We start from the raw sequence: 14719 nt of genomic DNA, 5'->3' as shown, positions 1-14719 counted from the left end.
ATGACAGTAGACCACACCACTCCTCAGCATTGATCACTAGCAGCATACTGCATCACAACTAATCATCTGTCTCTGTTTCAGGACAGTTTTTACTTTGGGTTTTCACAGCAGAGACTCTTCCTTTGTCTAAATGTCATTTTCAGTCATAATGGCACGTTGTGCTTGAACTCCACTTGTCACCACTTGTGGCTATACAGTATTTTTGACTGAAATAACCTGCTATAAAGTAATATCCAAACTTCTCCAGTCCAAGGATACCAGCATTCAATCCTTTGTGTACCTAGATCTAGAAAGTATTGTGTTACAGTAGCATGGGATTTTTTTGAAATTCTACCCAGCCCTAGTAGTCGAGTAGTCTATTGATTATTCCACTGATCTATAATCGGATAAGAAATACTCTTGTCTTGTCTGTCAAGTCTCTTAAACTCAACAACTACTGTAATTGGTTTCCCTTTTAGAAAAATCCACATTTTTAGAATACAATACATTATACTACTAATACTACACTCTGTTCTCAATTGCATTAGTGTAATACCAGAGGTGGCAAAAGTACATACATTCTTTACTTGCATAGAAGAGATAGATATAATAGATCTGTGTGTTTAAAAAAAATAGTTTAAGTAGAAATACTGATTCAACTTCTTTACTTGAGTAAAATTAAAAAAAATACAGGCTCTAAAATGTACTCAAAGTAAAAAAAAAAAAAAAAAGGAAGCCCTCTGAAAGACATTTTTACTGGCTGCTTCTGTGCAAAACTAACTGAACCTCACCTTTTCTCCATGGTCAAGTCTCCCTCTCTTGTCTTTGTCTTTTACATAGTTTTTGTCTGGTTACATCTGTCCTGCATGATATGCACTGATGGTTACACCAAGGAATTATCTTTTCTCTTTCTGCTATCTTTTTTGTTATTGTCCCATCCATATACGTAGGCTGAAATCAGTCTTGCTGGGAAGGCACAATGTAATGATGCAAAATAAAAACAATCATTAATTCCCCTAAAATGCATTCAAACTAAAGCCTGTTTTGCAAATGCAAGGAGAAGTACAGAGATTTGTGTTATAATGTAGGGAGTAAGAGTAAAAAGTTGTCAGAAAAATAAATACTCAATTAAAGTACAGACACTTGAAAACTCTACTTAAATACAGTAACATAATATTGTACTTAGTTACTTCCCAGTTCTGTATAATACATATGATAGATAATTATACACTATACAGTGTTATAATACTGTACACACACATTGCAGTCTCGCTCAATGTCCCACCCACAGCACTATCTAATTCGTAACACTTAAGAAGTAATCGCCAGTCAACACTGAAGGCTGTGTCACAGACAGGAAATTTCCCAAACTGTGGAGCTGTCCCTTAAAAGTGAGGTAAGCAATGAAATGAGCTTGAGGTGAATAAGCAAGTTGGACCTTCAGATAGCATTCAAGTCTGTGTCATGGTCCTCTGGAGGGTGTAGTAGGAACATGTGGGTGTGGGAACTTCCACACATGGTCCAGAGAGTATAAATATACAGGCATACAGTCACGCGTCACACTGAGAACTACACGCAGACAAACGCGACCTACTATACTGAGATCCATACTCCCATTTCCAAAAACAGCTTCTTCACCTTCAGCGTGTTGTTGTCTGCATGATTTGTTCCCCCTCATCATCACTCAGTCCCTATCTCCCCACATCCATGTTTATAAGTCTCAGGGGGCCCAGGGGTGCCTGTGAGAGGCTAGTTAAAGAGCATGGCATGCTAATGGCTTGGGAAGGATATGAATAGAGGGGCGACTGGAAGGCAGCCATGGCTGAAATGACACACACACACACACACATACACAGACACAAGCAGTCTCATTATGCCTGCCCCTCGCTTTCTTTTTTACGTGCTCGCTCTCCCACATCTGTGTCTGATTAGATTTTTAGGCTACTCGTGTGACTCCCAAAAGAGTGCAGCATTGGCTGAAATCCAGAGTGAATGTGTCACCTTCATTATCCGTGGTTCACTCCCATCCATACCTGTCTCGGACCTTTTTTTTCCTTTGGTTTACACTTATTATTTTTCTGCTGCGCAACCTGTGTGCTGTGGCTGAAATTGGATATATAATTAGGATTTATAGCACCCCTTTATTTTCCCATGAGGCTTGCTAGTAAAAAGAGTATTTAGAAACGGTGTTTGGTGTTTGTTGCATACATTTGTTTTGATTTTGGAATCTACATGTCACTTTCTCAAAGTTCAATGCTAGAGATAAAGATAAATAACTTCAGAAAAAAATAGCTGCTCTGCCCCTTATTTTCCCTGTTTTAGAAGATACACTTAATATGTCCTCTCTTTCTCTGCCTTCAGGACCTGTCCTGCATTGATGACCTCTCCACAAACTCTCTGTTCTCCTCTCCGCCTGACTCACTGTCGGAGTATGCTGATGCCCAGCCCTTCATCAGCACAGACAACCTGGACACAGTGCCCACGCTCTGGGACGTCAACACTAGTACCACCACCACACCAGCACAGAGCCAGCTAGAGGTCAGTAGCAAACCCTCAGACACACATGTGTCGATACCAGAAGCACCACTCCAGAAGCTCATATTACAGCTATTATGTAAGACAAATGTATCACACATGTATGTCTGTCTTGGGGGACATGGACACCAATGAGCAGCAAGTGCTGGTGCTGCTCTGGCTCACTGCCACATTAAACTCTCAGGTGGGACTTTCAGGGTGCTGCTGGGTCTGTATATATTGTGCTGAAAATGCAGAAAAGGCCAAATTCTGTTTCAACACAGGCATCAGTGCAATCTATACAGTGAAAACTATTGTTTTCTTTTCAATCAATCAATCAATCAATCAGAATTTACTGTATTTGTATAGCATTTTTAATACAGGCTAGTGCAATTCAAAGTGCCTAATACATGACTGACAAACTGATAATAAGACAGAACAAGTGAAGACTGTAATACAGTGAACAAAAAAATAAGAACAAAACAATACACATAATAATAAGATAATAGATAATTTGAATAATTTATTCAACATTTGTTATTGTATTAATATTTAATATGTTATCCACCCATGTTTAATCCATTTAAGCCAGTTTGCATCAAGTTGGCCTGTTATCTCCTTGTGAAGTAACAATTACCATCATCGGTTACTGAATGTTTCAACCATGACTTATGCTCTGCTTCCTCAAATAATCTGTTTATCCATTAGACAAGTAATGATTCACTGACACTACAAAATCAATAAGTCTTTTCTTGGCTTTTACACAGATATCATTCTCTGCTCCATTTGCCTTCTCCACATTAGTTTGACACAATAACTAGCTGTGTGCTCCATCAAAATGATAGTATCTTACAACCTCACACAGCGGTTTATAAGAATTACATTCTTATCACATAAGTCTGGCAAAGTCCACCACTCTTCCAATCTTTCACTCTTTGGTAATTTATAACATCCTGAGAGCAGAAACAAATAGTGTCATCACAGAAACAGGACCAACTGGCAAAATAAGCCTGTGAAAAACACTTATAACACTGTGAATACGTTGACCTTTACTGTGCCAAGAATATTGTGCACACTAGTGGTGTCACAGTATGCCAGTATTGACAATAACTGTGTAATTGAAAAATGAAATATTGAGATCATGGCAGCAATATACATATCACAACGTCATGCAAATAATCTAGTGTTTCTTAAACAGACTGTATTCCCTTTTGTTTATTTCTGACTGCCTTTTCATTATCCATTAAGTGTAAATGCCTTGTTTGTGTGCTTTTGCACAGTTATGGTTACAGACTCTCTCACCTACTCCCTTGCACTTATATTTTTAATGTAATTTGTTTTCAAATTTCAAATTTATTTTCAAATTTTCTATAGATATCACAATAATATTGTTATTGTGAATTTCTTTGGTTACAATAGTGAAAATGATGTTGTGACAGCCCTAAGACGCACACTTTTGTCCAGATTTTTTTTTCCCACCTGCAAATGAAAATCCATCACACTTACTATTCTCACAGTGTAAACAGTAAAATAGATTGAGTAAATGTAGCCAGCTATTTTATAATTGCAGGCAGAGCACTTCTGGACTTTGCCTCTTGTCTAGATGTGCATCTACAATGTGGCAGAAATATTGAAAGTCTTTAATTTCAGAAACATGCTTTTGCTTGATATCTCTCACACCAGTTGATTTTGTTCACTGTTGTCCCAATGGTATAAAAACAAAACTTCTTCCAAATAAGCTAAAGCCACAGAGATGAATATGAGACTGTAAATGATGACATTTGTTTTCGTTGCACTGTTCCTTCAAAGTAACTCATAGAACTTCAGTATATCATGGTGTCCACTTCGGTGATCTGAGGAGAGCCACTTCTCAAGTGTTGTTCCTCTGTCCCTGCTGACATTGCTGTTGAGTCCTTTTTGAATAAGTCAGGTCCAAGGATATCTTTTTGATATGAATCAGTACATTTATTTCTCCTGCCTTCTGAAAGCCTTTTATGTTTTCCCTTTTCATTTTGCCCTCATTTTCATCCATTATGTTTCCAGACACACACAGCTTTATCTGCCTTTTGTTGTTGTTGTCGCTGGCTTTTCACCACCAGACAACAAATTACATTTTGTTGAGTGCTACTCAGTCAGACATCCATGTCGAGAGCCCACATGCTCTCCTGTCATACAGGCAGCACACACATGCAGTGATTATTCATGTTTTTTTTCTTTAATCTTTTCTCATGCACTTAGCACTGTTTTTATTTGTGTTTCTATTTCCTTATTTTATGTTTTGTTGACAGCTGAATGGCACCGGCAGGTTTCATGGCTTGGCCAGTTTGGATGATATAACTGCTATTATCAGCACCCCACCTTTAGGAGGATTCCAGGTAGCACACCAACCACTCTAATCTGATGTTGAACTGGATAAGACTAACCACTGCACAGTAGGGGTGCAACGGATCAAAAAACTCATGGTTCGGATTGTATCACGGTTTTGAGTTACGGTTCGGATAATTTTTCAGATCAGCAAAAAAGAAAGTGGTGGGATTAGGGTTAAATTATTTTAAAAATGCACTTGTCTTTGATCTTTGTCTGTCTGTAATTATCACCATAGTTATGTAATGTAATAATAATGATAATAGTAATGATAATGGTAATAATAAAAACTTCAAACTTATACAGTGCTGTACTATGTATATACTATACATATATTAAATCATTATACACTGTACATTATAATACACAACTACGCTCTGTAGTCTGGCTCAATGTCCCGCCTACAGCACAGCACATCTGATTGGTTAGAAGTCATGAGTAATCAATCAATCAGCAGACACACTGTGTCACAGACGGGGCAAGACAGAGCTGCACCAGTGAGCAGAGAGGAGCTGTGTAGAAGTTAAGACAGCTGATATCACCAAAATTTCAATAAACATCACAGTTTTATGATCTGTTTCTTTGGTGATAGCAGAGTTACATCAGTAAAAAACGTTATGGTCTGGATTTCACTCAAGGCGATGTGATGGCTTTTAAATCAGTCGCTCTTCACAGAGATGCGCTGCACACAGCAGCATCTGTCCTGTCTGTTCACTGCAACTCTGCATTGAGATTTCAGGTATTATAACTTATACAAAAAATAACAGTGACAGTAAAACAATGATGCTCACATGTAGTCCACGGATCACACGTGCCGAACCGTAGAGGGCGATCCGTACGGAACGCGGTTCAACTGTGATCCGTTGCACCCCTACTGCACAGATAGTTGGATGTCACATATCTAATGTGCAGCTGTTATTACTCTGTGTCATCCAATACAAGATAACACTTAGATTGTTTTACATAGCAAAAAACATGCAACTAATTAAAGACTTTAGGCCCAAATTTTGGCAGATGAAGTTAGTCACACGTGTTGAGTGAAACTGTAGTGCTTGTGCCTTCTTTGGCAAGTCTGTATTACCACAGATGTTGAAAGTGTTGCTGCACATTGCATGTGCTGGACATTCTGCAAATGCACCTAGCATAAAGAACAGATTATTCCATATAATGCATTGTCTTTTTAAATATGACAACAATAGAGGCAGTGTAATGTTAACCTGTCTATCAAAATTGGGCCCTTTTGCATTTCCAGTTTCTCAGATAACGTAATCTGACTTTGCCTGAGTATGTAAAGCAGTCTTTTGTCAACATGTTTCAAAGCTCTCTTTCATTCTGCTTCAACTGGTTTTATGCACCTTTCTGTTTCATTTGAGACTTTACTGCAGAGGTGGGAAGAGTATGAAAGAACTACTTCAGTAGCAAGAAAAAACACTAACTCACTACTCTCTTTTCCCTCAAGTCTTTTATTTGATATGGATATTGGTGGAATTATTTTAACTACAGTTGGTCTTCCTCAGGGTAAAGTAAAGAAGTGAACATATAACCTGTATTAATTTGTGATACAGTAACCTGCCACATGTACACCAGGACAGTAAAAACTAAAAACATATGCTGCATTACAGTTTCTCATAAAAGTTACCTAAGTACCTGTAACAGAGTAAATATAACTCATTCCTACTCACCTCTGCTTTACCTCTGCACTGGTTTACATTCCTTGATGAGGAACTCTACATGTGCTGTACTAACTTTTCACTATCTGCTCACCTGCCTCTGACTTTCAGCCAAACTCTCTTTTCTTCCGCATCTCAACCTAACTTAAAACAAGAAGTGTAACTCCCAAATGTGGCTACTCTTAATGTCAGTATTTATATTTATTGTTTTTCCAGGCTCAGAGAACCCAGCCGCCACCAGATGAAGAAGAGGATGCTGAAGAAGAGGAGACAGAGGAACTAGGACATGTAGACACATATGCTGAGTACAAACCTTCCAAATGTAGGTCACTAGACTGAATGCCAACATCCAGTTATTTATTAATGCATCTACATTAAATATGGCAAGACTTTCATGCAGTTTGTTATTAACGTGTTTGAAAAATGTGTCCCTTTTTTAAACTGCTGTTCTGTTTCTTCCTCTCTTCAGCCACTATAGGAATTTCTCATCCTGACATAGTGGTGGAGACCAACACGCTCTCCAGTGTCCCTCCTCCTGACATCACATACACTCTGTCTATCCCTGAGTCAACTATTAACTCTGGCCTGCTGTCCGCTCTGCAGCTAGAGGCCATCATCTACGCCTGCCAGGTACACACAGGGTCACATACACACAGCACATGAAGCACTTTTTCATTCTGGTACTATGAATGATTAATGTGTTGATTGTGCAGGCATTTTTGTTCATGTGTTTGCTCTTTGTGCGCCTTCAGCAACACGAGGTTATCCTCCAGAACAACCAGAGGGCTGGCTTCCTGATCGGAGATGGGGCAGGGGTTGGGAAGGGACGCACTGTGGCAGGAATCATCCTGGAGAACTACCTTAAGGGAAGGAAGAAAGCACTATGGTAAGGGAGAAGCCAAAGAAAAACTGTTTCATTGGGTTTCAATAATTGCTTTATATGATTGTGTCTTGTATCCAGTTGTATGCCAGGATACACTGAGCATGTAGCAGCTAGTTTGTGTTCAAGCAGACTGAATTACTGACTTCCGTGTTCCTGCCCTCAGGTTCAGCATATCCAATGACCTGAAATTTGATGCAGAGAGGGATCTCAAAGACATAGATGCACCGAATATTCCTGTGCATGCCTTAAATAAGGTAAGTCCAAGTACAATCGGACAAGCTGAGAAAATGACTTTTTTGTTGGCTGTTTAAATTCTTAGAAAAAAGAAGCAATATTTGCCGATATCACAAATTCTGCAACAATATGATATTAATTCGATTAGATTATGAGGCCTGCGATGAGACAATATAATATGCTCATTTAGCACAAACAGTTAGATAGATTATTCTGTTTTGTATGAGCAGTCAGTTATTGTGCTTTTTTTGACTTACATGTAATCCCTGCTGTGAAATTTTAACAGTTTTGTTATTGTGGCTGAGATTAACTGGCTCAGTCCCAGCAGCAGCACAACCCAGCCAGAAGTCATAACTTATACTTAACTGTCTTTACAAATGACAAAAGAGAAGCAATACAGCAACGTAAGTGTGTATATATCTCTCTCTATTTATTGTCAGGAATGCTCATGTTTAGTTACAGCTACTCTTTGAGCCCACAGCAACACACTATCCACCTGATCTCAAGTTTGAAACGCAGCTGAGGACAAGGGGGAAAAAACTCCCTGCAGCAACAAAGTTGTCTGCACAAAGAAATTCAACTCAGTTAAACCGTCTCAAGCATTGTTACATCTTCATAAAAACTGTGATACAGACATGCAGCATGGGAAATTCAAAATAAAGGCTATCTTAAAGGTGAAAATATGGATAGATGTTTTTCACTTTGCATGGATCATATTGGATTAGGGATGGCTTGATACCACTTTTTCATGTTTGATACTGATGTTGATAACCTTGAGTATCTGCTAATACTGATTCTGTCCAAATCTGATAGTTTTTTTTTTTTTGGCCTAAAACTTAGCTGGTAATAATACCTTTAATGTAGTAATACCTGTTAATGGATACACTGAGTTTAACCAAGCTATCCAAAACATCATGCTCAAAGACTGAGTTATGCAATACCACTGCTTCATTTTACTTCAACTTTTTCAAATTGAATTTTTAGCTGCATTGTTGACTGGTCAGCACCCTTCATACATTTTAATATTAAAATAAATGTGATATTTAGGCTGATGGATCAGATTATAATTTTTCTTCTTACAATATTGGATCCAGTGATTTTGGCCACTACTGGACCAAAACCAAGTGCAGGATTGGCTCATCTCTAGATTGGATCATTGATCATTAAATTGATGTATTGATGCAGATTGATGGATTGCTACAGCATTTGTATTTGGTGACTGTGTGTCTCTGTACTTTTTCAAACATATCTCACAAATACCACTCTACTCTGATTTGTTATTTTAGATAAAATATGGAGACACAGCTACCTCAGAAGGAGTCCTCTTTGCAACTTACTCTGCGCTGATTGGAGAGAGCCAGGCAGGAGGGCAGCACCGGACGAGAATTAAACAGATCCTAGACTGGTGCAAGCCAGACTTTGATGGAGTTGTATCCTTTCATCTTAACAACCTCACATGTAACAGTTTTCTCACACAAATTGGCATTTCTTGTCTGCACTGCTGTTTACCCTTGACCCTCCCCCATTACAGATTATTTTTGATGAATGCCACAAAGCCAAAAATGCCACATCTACAAAGATGGGCAAGGCAGTGCTTGACCTGCAAAACAAACTGCCACGGGCCAGAGTGGTGTATGCCAGTGCCACAGGTAGGCTAGCACACATGAACCACACATAATCATACAAATAATACAATTCAAAAAAAGATTTTAAAGTATGTCTTTTTGTCATTGCAGGTGCCTCTGAGCCAAAGAACATGATCTACATGAGCCGCCTGGGAATCTGGGGTGAGGGCACGCCCTTCAGAACCTTTGATGACTTCCTGCACGCCATTGAGAAAAGGTTTGTAGGATGACACCTTGCAGAATTTCACTCAGAAGCTTTGTGTTTGCTAAGATCCTTTCAGTCAATGTGGATACATGTCTCCAAATCACTGTGCTCGCTGGAAAATGCCTTACAATCAGTTTGAGGAGGTTTCTGCTTGACCTGTGATTGAATAATTTTGAATAAAGCATATTCCATGTGTATGCAGAGGTGTCGGTGCCATGGAGATTGTTGCCATGGACATGAAGGTGAGCGGGATGTACATTGCAAGACAGCTGAGTTTCTCAGGGGTGTCTTTCCGCATTGAGGAAATCCTACTGGACAATGACTTCAAACTTGTCTATAACAAAGCTGCCAAACTGGTGAGCATCATGCTTCTCACAAATGAGGATTAAGTGGCTGTGTCTGTTATTTGTGTGTGTAATGAAAAAAAAATACTCTACTTGAAAGAAATGATTAACTTCTGGAATCTGTGTCCAGTGGGCAGAGGCGTTGCAGGTGTTTATGCGAGCAGCTGATGAGCTGGGTCTGGTCAGCAGGAAGTCTCTGTGGGGGCAGTTCTGGTCGTCTCACCAGCGCTTCTTCAAATACCTCTGTATCGCTGCCAAGGTCCGCTGTCTGGTGGAGCTGGCCCAAAAAGAGCTGGAGGCCGGAAAGGTCAGCATAGCACACTCTGGAACACTGAGTCATATAGTATGTATAATGCTGAAGATGATAAATGACCCAGAGGAAGATTCAAGCAGGAACTGAAATTCTATGCATAAGCATAAGTATGGAGAAGTGATGAAGGATTACAAGTGCAGAATACTGGTTTGTGTAAATTAACGCTATTTTGACTTTTGCCAGTACTTTGTTACCTGCATAGGAAGAGCAGAGATTATTCCTTGGATCTACATGCATCACTAAAGGGATAGTTCGGATTATTTGTAGTTGTATGAGGTATTTATCAATTGTCATTGTGTTACCTACAGTAGATATAACCAGCGACATACCCAATTTGGAGAAGGAAGCTAAGCAATGTGTTACTGTGGACAGGGTTGCAGCAACACATATTTTAGCCAGCTACCGCAAAGTCCCACCTAAAACAATCTATATTATTTTAAGTGTGTGCTAAATTTAGAATATTTTCACCACTTTACTGCCTCAATCAATTAGTGTGTTTCTGCTACTGTATAACTTAGATGAATTCAAACTAACCCTTTAAAACACCAAAGCCACACAATAACACAAACAAACTAACCAATCGAATGAAGCCGTAGACCCACAACTCCTGTGTTCAGCAAGTCTTGAGGCTTTGGCTAGAACTGTATTTGGCTTATATAATGGTGGTTTCCTGTCAGAAGAGGTTGTCTGAAAACAAGCTAAAGCAGTAAAAATCTTCAAAATATAGTGTACATTTATAAATAATGATAGAAATACCTCTCCTACCTCTTTTTTCCACTTACCTGAGTGCAGTTTGGTTGTTACAAAACTCCACATGGATGTTATTATGTGTGCCAGGAATGACTCTTCAGGTAACACAGTTTACCTGTTCAGTTGTTGATGTGTATTGGTTCCTCTCCACCACAGTGCATCGTTATCGGGCTGCAGTCTACCGGAGAGTCCCGCACCAGAGAAGTCCTGGACGAGAATGATGGGCATCTCGACAGATTTGTCTCAGCAGCAGAGTGAGTGAAGGAATATTTTCTTTGTTGAGATCTTTTGCTTCTGTGCTAATAGGCTTGTTTGAAAGAATACTGACTAAAATGACAAAATGTTTCACAGACTCACAGCAGCAAAGTTTGTAAAGAACCTTACCTTTGTGAGACCTTTAACCCTATTTGGAAGGGTAATTGTGTGCTGGGAGCCATATCACTCTGTGGGTTTCTTCCATTTCACTTTCTTGGTTCATTAAACTGCCAAATGATTTGCCAATCTTGGGGAGAACACGTTCTCACCACATAATTGATAAGTATTTGGGCCATGCAGTTTATCCTCAATTAAACAAGACAATCTAATTTAGTTAGTTATTAGCAGCTATATTATTTTCATTTTATTTGAATGTCCTCCAAGAAAAACAAGAAGGGATGGTACAGGTGCTGAGTGCTTTGAACTTGTTTGACCCTAAACCTCTCATAGCAGACATGCCTGAATGTCTGAGCATATTAGATCACACACAACATGTTCATCTGCCTGCCAACGCCTGACAGATATAATGAGGTCCAATCAAGAATGTACAGACTGTCTAACCGCCACAACTGCCCCGTGTTTTCCTGATTGCCTTCCTTTCTCTCTTTCCTTTCTTTCTCTTTCCTTTAGGGGAGTATTCCAGTCTCTCGTAACAAAACATTTCCCGTCAGAGAAGCAGAGGAGGGAGAAGGCACCAGGAAATAAGAGAAAACGTAAGTGAGGAGGATGCATTTGTGACACCATGACAGTATGTGTGCCCCTAAATAGTATTAGAACAGTTCCCATATTATATTTTTCACTCTTAGTGTATGTACCCAGCTCTCAGCTGACGTGTCAGGCTTTTTCCCTGCAGTCTAATTTAACAGTTAACACTGTGTTTCAGTGTATTTATCTACATCTGTATGTTTTGTCTGCCTGGTTTGCATACTGTCTGGCAACCCTGATTAACCCTTTTCCTTGCAGTCTGCGTCTATTTTGTGGCCTCTCGCCAAATGATTTGACAAGCTGTACTTCCTATTTCTCACTATCATGTTGTTGCTTCTAATCAGGGAAGCCGAGAGGTCGCCAGCCCAAGGTACCCAAGCACACTGTGGACAGTGGTGGTGTGATCAACATCAGTGATGACAGCAGTAGTGACTCTGATGGCATGGACACGGACTCCAACTCTTCACCAGACTCCCTGCTAGATAATGATGATGTCATCTTTGTGAACCACACTAGCTGCCAGACAGGTAGGACAGTGACTTTTTTTCTACGAGTGTTTTGACAGCAGGTGTGATGTGTGAGTTCAACTAAAGGAGGTTATTCTAGCCTTTGCAGAAGTATCCAGATGAGTTATTTTTGCCCGTTGAGGATACATGGTTAACATCCGTCTGTTTTCTATTCACAGCCAGGATAGAGGAGATGAAGCAGGGCCTCCTCACCAAAATATCCATACTGGGAAAAGAACTACCTCTCAACACCCTGGACGAGCTCATTGATAAGTTTGGAGGACCAGATAAAGTCTCAGAGGTACAAGCCTTAGACTATCAACTAAAAACTTGGATATGAGGTTAAATGGATAGTTCACATTATTTGAAGTCAAGTTGTATGAGGTAGTTATCGATAGAGGACCAGCACAGAAGCTAAGCAATGAACTGCTGTAGACAGGTTCAGCAACAAAACATATTTTAGCCACTCAGAAAGGTCCACATGAAAAAAATAAATAATTTTAAGTGTCCCCTATATTTAAAATATTGCTTTATTTTGCCTGCAGACAGCCTTTTTTGAAGGGTAACCGTTGTTTTAAAAGGTCAGCTCAGATTCAAAAAAAGTAATTCAGGAATACAAACAAAAAACTAACATATCAAGGCAGCGGTAGACCTGAATTTCCCATGTTCTGCAAGGTAAAATGACTGATTTCACTCATGGAATATGGTTGGTATATTTTGTTCGTTTTGTATAATGGTTTCTATAATTCCTCATACAACCCTACGTTAAATGATCTGAAGTATCCATTTAAATGGTTATGTTGGGCTTTGCACGTTCTTCATTTGTCACCACTTATCAGTGCTCAGACATAAACTCCAAAAATAAACATTGATATTTAAGCAGAATTTCTTTCAAAACATTATTCACTGACATTGTGGTGAATACTTTTTCTGCAGATGACTGGTCGTAAGGGCCGTGTGGTGCGGCGCCCTGATGGCAGCGTCCGTTATGAGTCACGAGCTGAGCAGGGTCTCACCATCGACCACATTAACATCAAGGAGAAAGATCGCTTTATGAGTGGAGAGAAGGTCGGTTACACCAGTCAAATAGATACATTTCCTGCATAAAAAACAATCTATCTTAAAGAAATTTACCACTTTGTAAACATTCAGTAAGGTCAATAAGGTTCAATAAGATCTCCACCAATAATCCAAACCTCTTTACTTTCCAGTTGGTAGCTATCATCTCAGAAGCGGCCAGCTCGGGGATTTCCCTGCAGGCAGACAAGCGAGTGAAAAACCAGAGGCGAAGGGTCCACATGACCCTGGAGCTGCCGTGGAGTGCAGACAGGGCCATTCAGCAATTTGGTGAGTCACGACATGTAATCATACAACGGGCCTTTCAAAGGTAAACAGGAGTAAATGCTTGAGAATAGAACTTAAAAAAAGACACATTTCTTCTTTCCCATTAAAAACAACTGAGTTACAGAAGAGGAGGAAGAGAATATCATGTAATAGCTATATCATGTAACTGACAGGGAATGTTTTTGTAGATAAAATTTTGAGTCTGTCAAGCAAATTTAAAAGTTTCTGTTGTTTGTTGGACATATAAGTCAGCATTATTCTCCCTTTTCATTACTGAACAACAAATAACAGCTTGAGTTACCCAATATTTGGCTTAATTTTAGTTTTTATCAATGAGATGATAGGGGTTTTTTGTACATCATATTTAGTATGTCTTTGTGTGAGTGTGACTCACCCTTTGTCCTTCCTGTGTCCTGGGGTATTCCCTAGTGTGAGTTTTAAATACAAGTTTGTTACAAGGAACAAGTAACATAAATTCTCTGCATTGTCTGTTCATTGGTTATTTTTGTATGCTTGAAGTCACTCTTTCACAAACCAAGAAGAACCAGAATTGTTTGCAATAATTATCAAACCGCTTTAGCAATTCTTTCCATTAACAGCCTTCCTGCTTGTGTGAAACATGTAGCTTAATTCTTGTTTGGCAGGTTTAAATTCACACACACACACACACACACACTCACATTGTACAAAACAAGCAGGCAGTCATACTGAAAGAGATTCTATAGAAGTCTCCTGAACTTCCATAGAAAAAAATTGCTGAATGTTTTTGTGGTTGTTCAAGCAGGCAATACTCTCTCAAGAGTGTAAAGGTCAGGTTTCACTGTTATTTGATGTTGCAGATTTTAGCATGCCACCAAGAATATCCCCTTCTTACTTTTCTGTTCTGAATTATTTATCCCCTCTGTCAGCATTTGCAGCTTGTGTTAAGATGAAATCCCAAACTTGTTTTTGTTAATGTAATGAAAAATACCCTTTAAACCTTTTACTGTAAATCACATCCCGTGTCATATTTCCTCCTGTAAAACAAA

At 39.2% G+C, this 14719-nt stretch overlaps 1 protein-coding gene across 4 annotated transcripts in view; it reads left to right on the top strand.

Annotated features, from left to right (window-relative positions):
- Positions 1-14719, top strand: part of sbno2b (strawberry notch homolog 2b) — a 79838-nt gene that overhangs the window by 51124 nt on the left and 13995 nt on the right. For 3 of the 4 annotated variants that reach the window (XM_084722870.1, XM_084722872.1, XM_084722873.1), the window contains 17 exons: positions 2341-2517; positions 4782-4868; positions 6744-6849; positions 6997-7157; positions 7280-7413; positions 7574-7664; positions 8931-9074; positions 9176-9293; positions 9381-9486; positions 9677-9830; positions 9949-10125; positions 11038-11135; positions 11767-11849; positions 12186-12368; positions 12527-12648; positions 13284-13415; positions 13559-13694. In XM_084722870.1, coding sequence (XP_084578996.1) covers positions 2341-2517; positions 4782-4868; positions 6744-6849; positions 6997-7157; positions 7280-7413; positions 7574-7664; positions 8931-9074; positions 9176-9293; positions 9381-9486; positions 9677-9830; positions 9949-10125; positions 11038-11135; positions 11767-11849; positions 12186-12368; positions 12527-12648; positions 13284-13415; positions 13559-13694 — 2209 coding nt within the window. The remainder of the gene's footprint in view (positions 1-2340; positions 2518-4781; positions 4869-6743; positions 6850-6996; positions 7158-7279; positions 7414-7573; positions 7665-8930; positions 9075-9175; positions 9294-9380; positions 9487-9676; positions 9831-9948; positions 10126-11037; positions 11136-11766; positions 11850-12185; positions 12369-12526; positions 12649-13283; positions 13416-13558; positions 13695-14719) is intronic. The other variant, XM_084722871.1, reaches the window with a different exon arrangement.

The sequence above is a fragment of the Lutjanus erythropterus genome, chromosome 7 (genome assembly GCF_056507025.1).
Source record: "Lutjanus erythropterus isolate fLutEry1 chromosome 7, fLutEry1.hap2, whole genome shotgun sequence".
NCBI classification, from domain to species: Eukaryota; Metazoa; Chordata; class Actinopteri; order Lutjaniformes; family Lutjanidae; genus Lutjanus; species Lutjanus erythropterus.
This window is presented reverse-complemented; position numbering and strand designations above follow the sequence as displayed.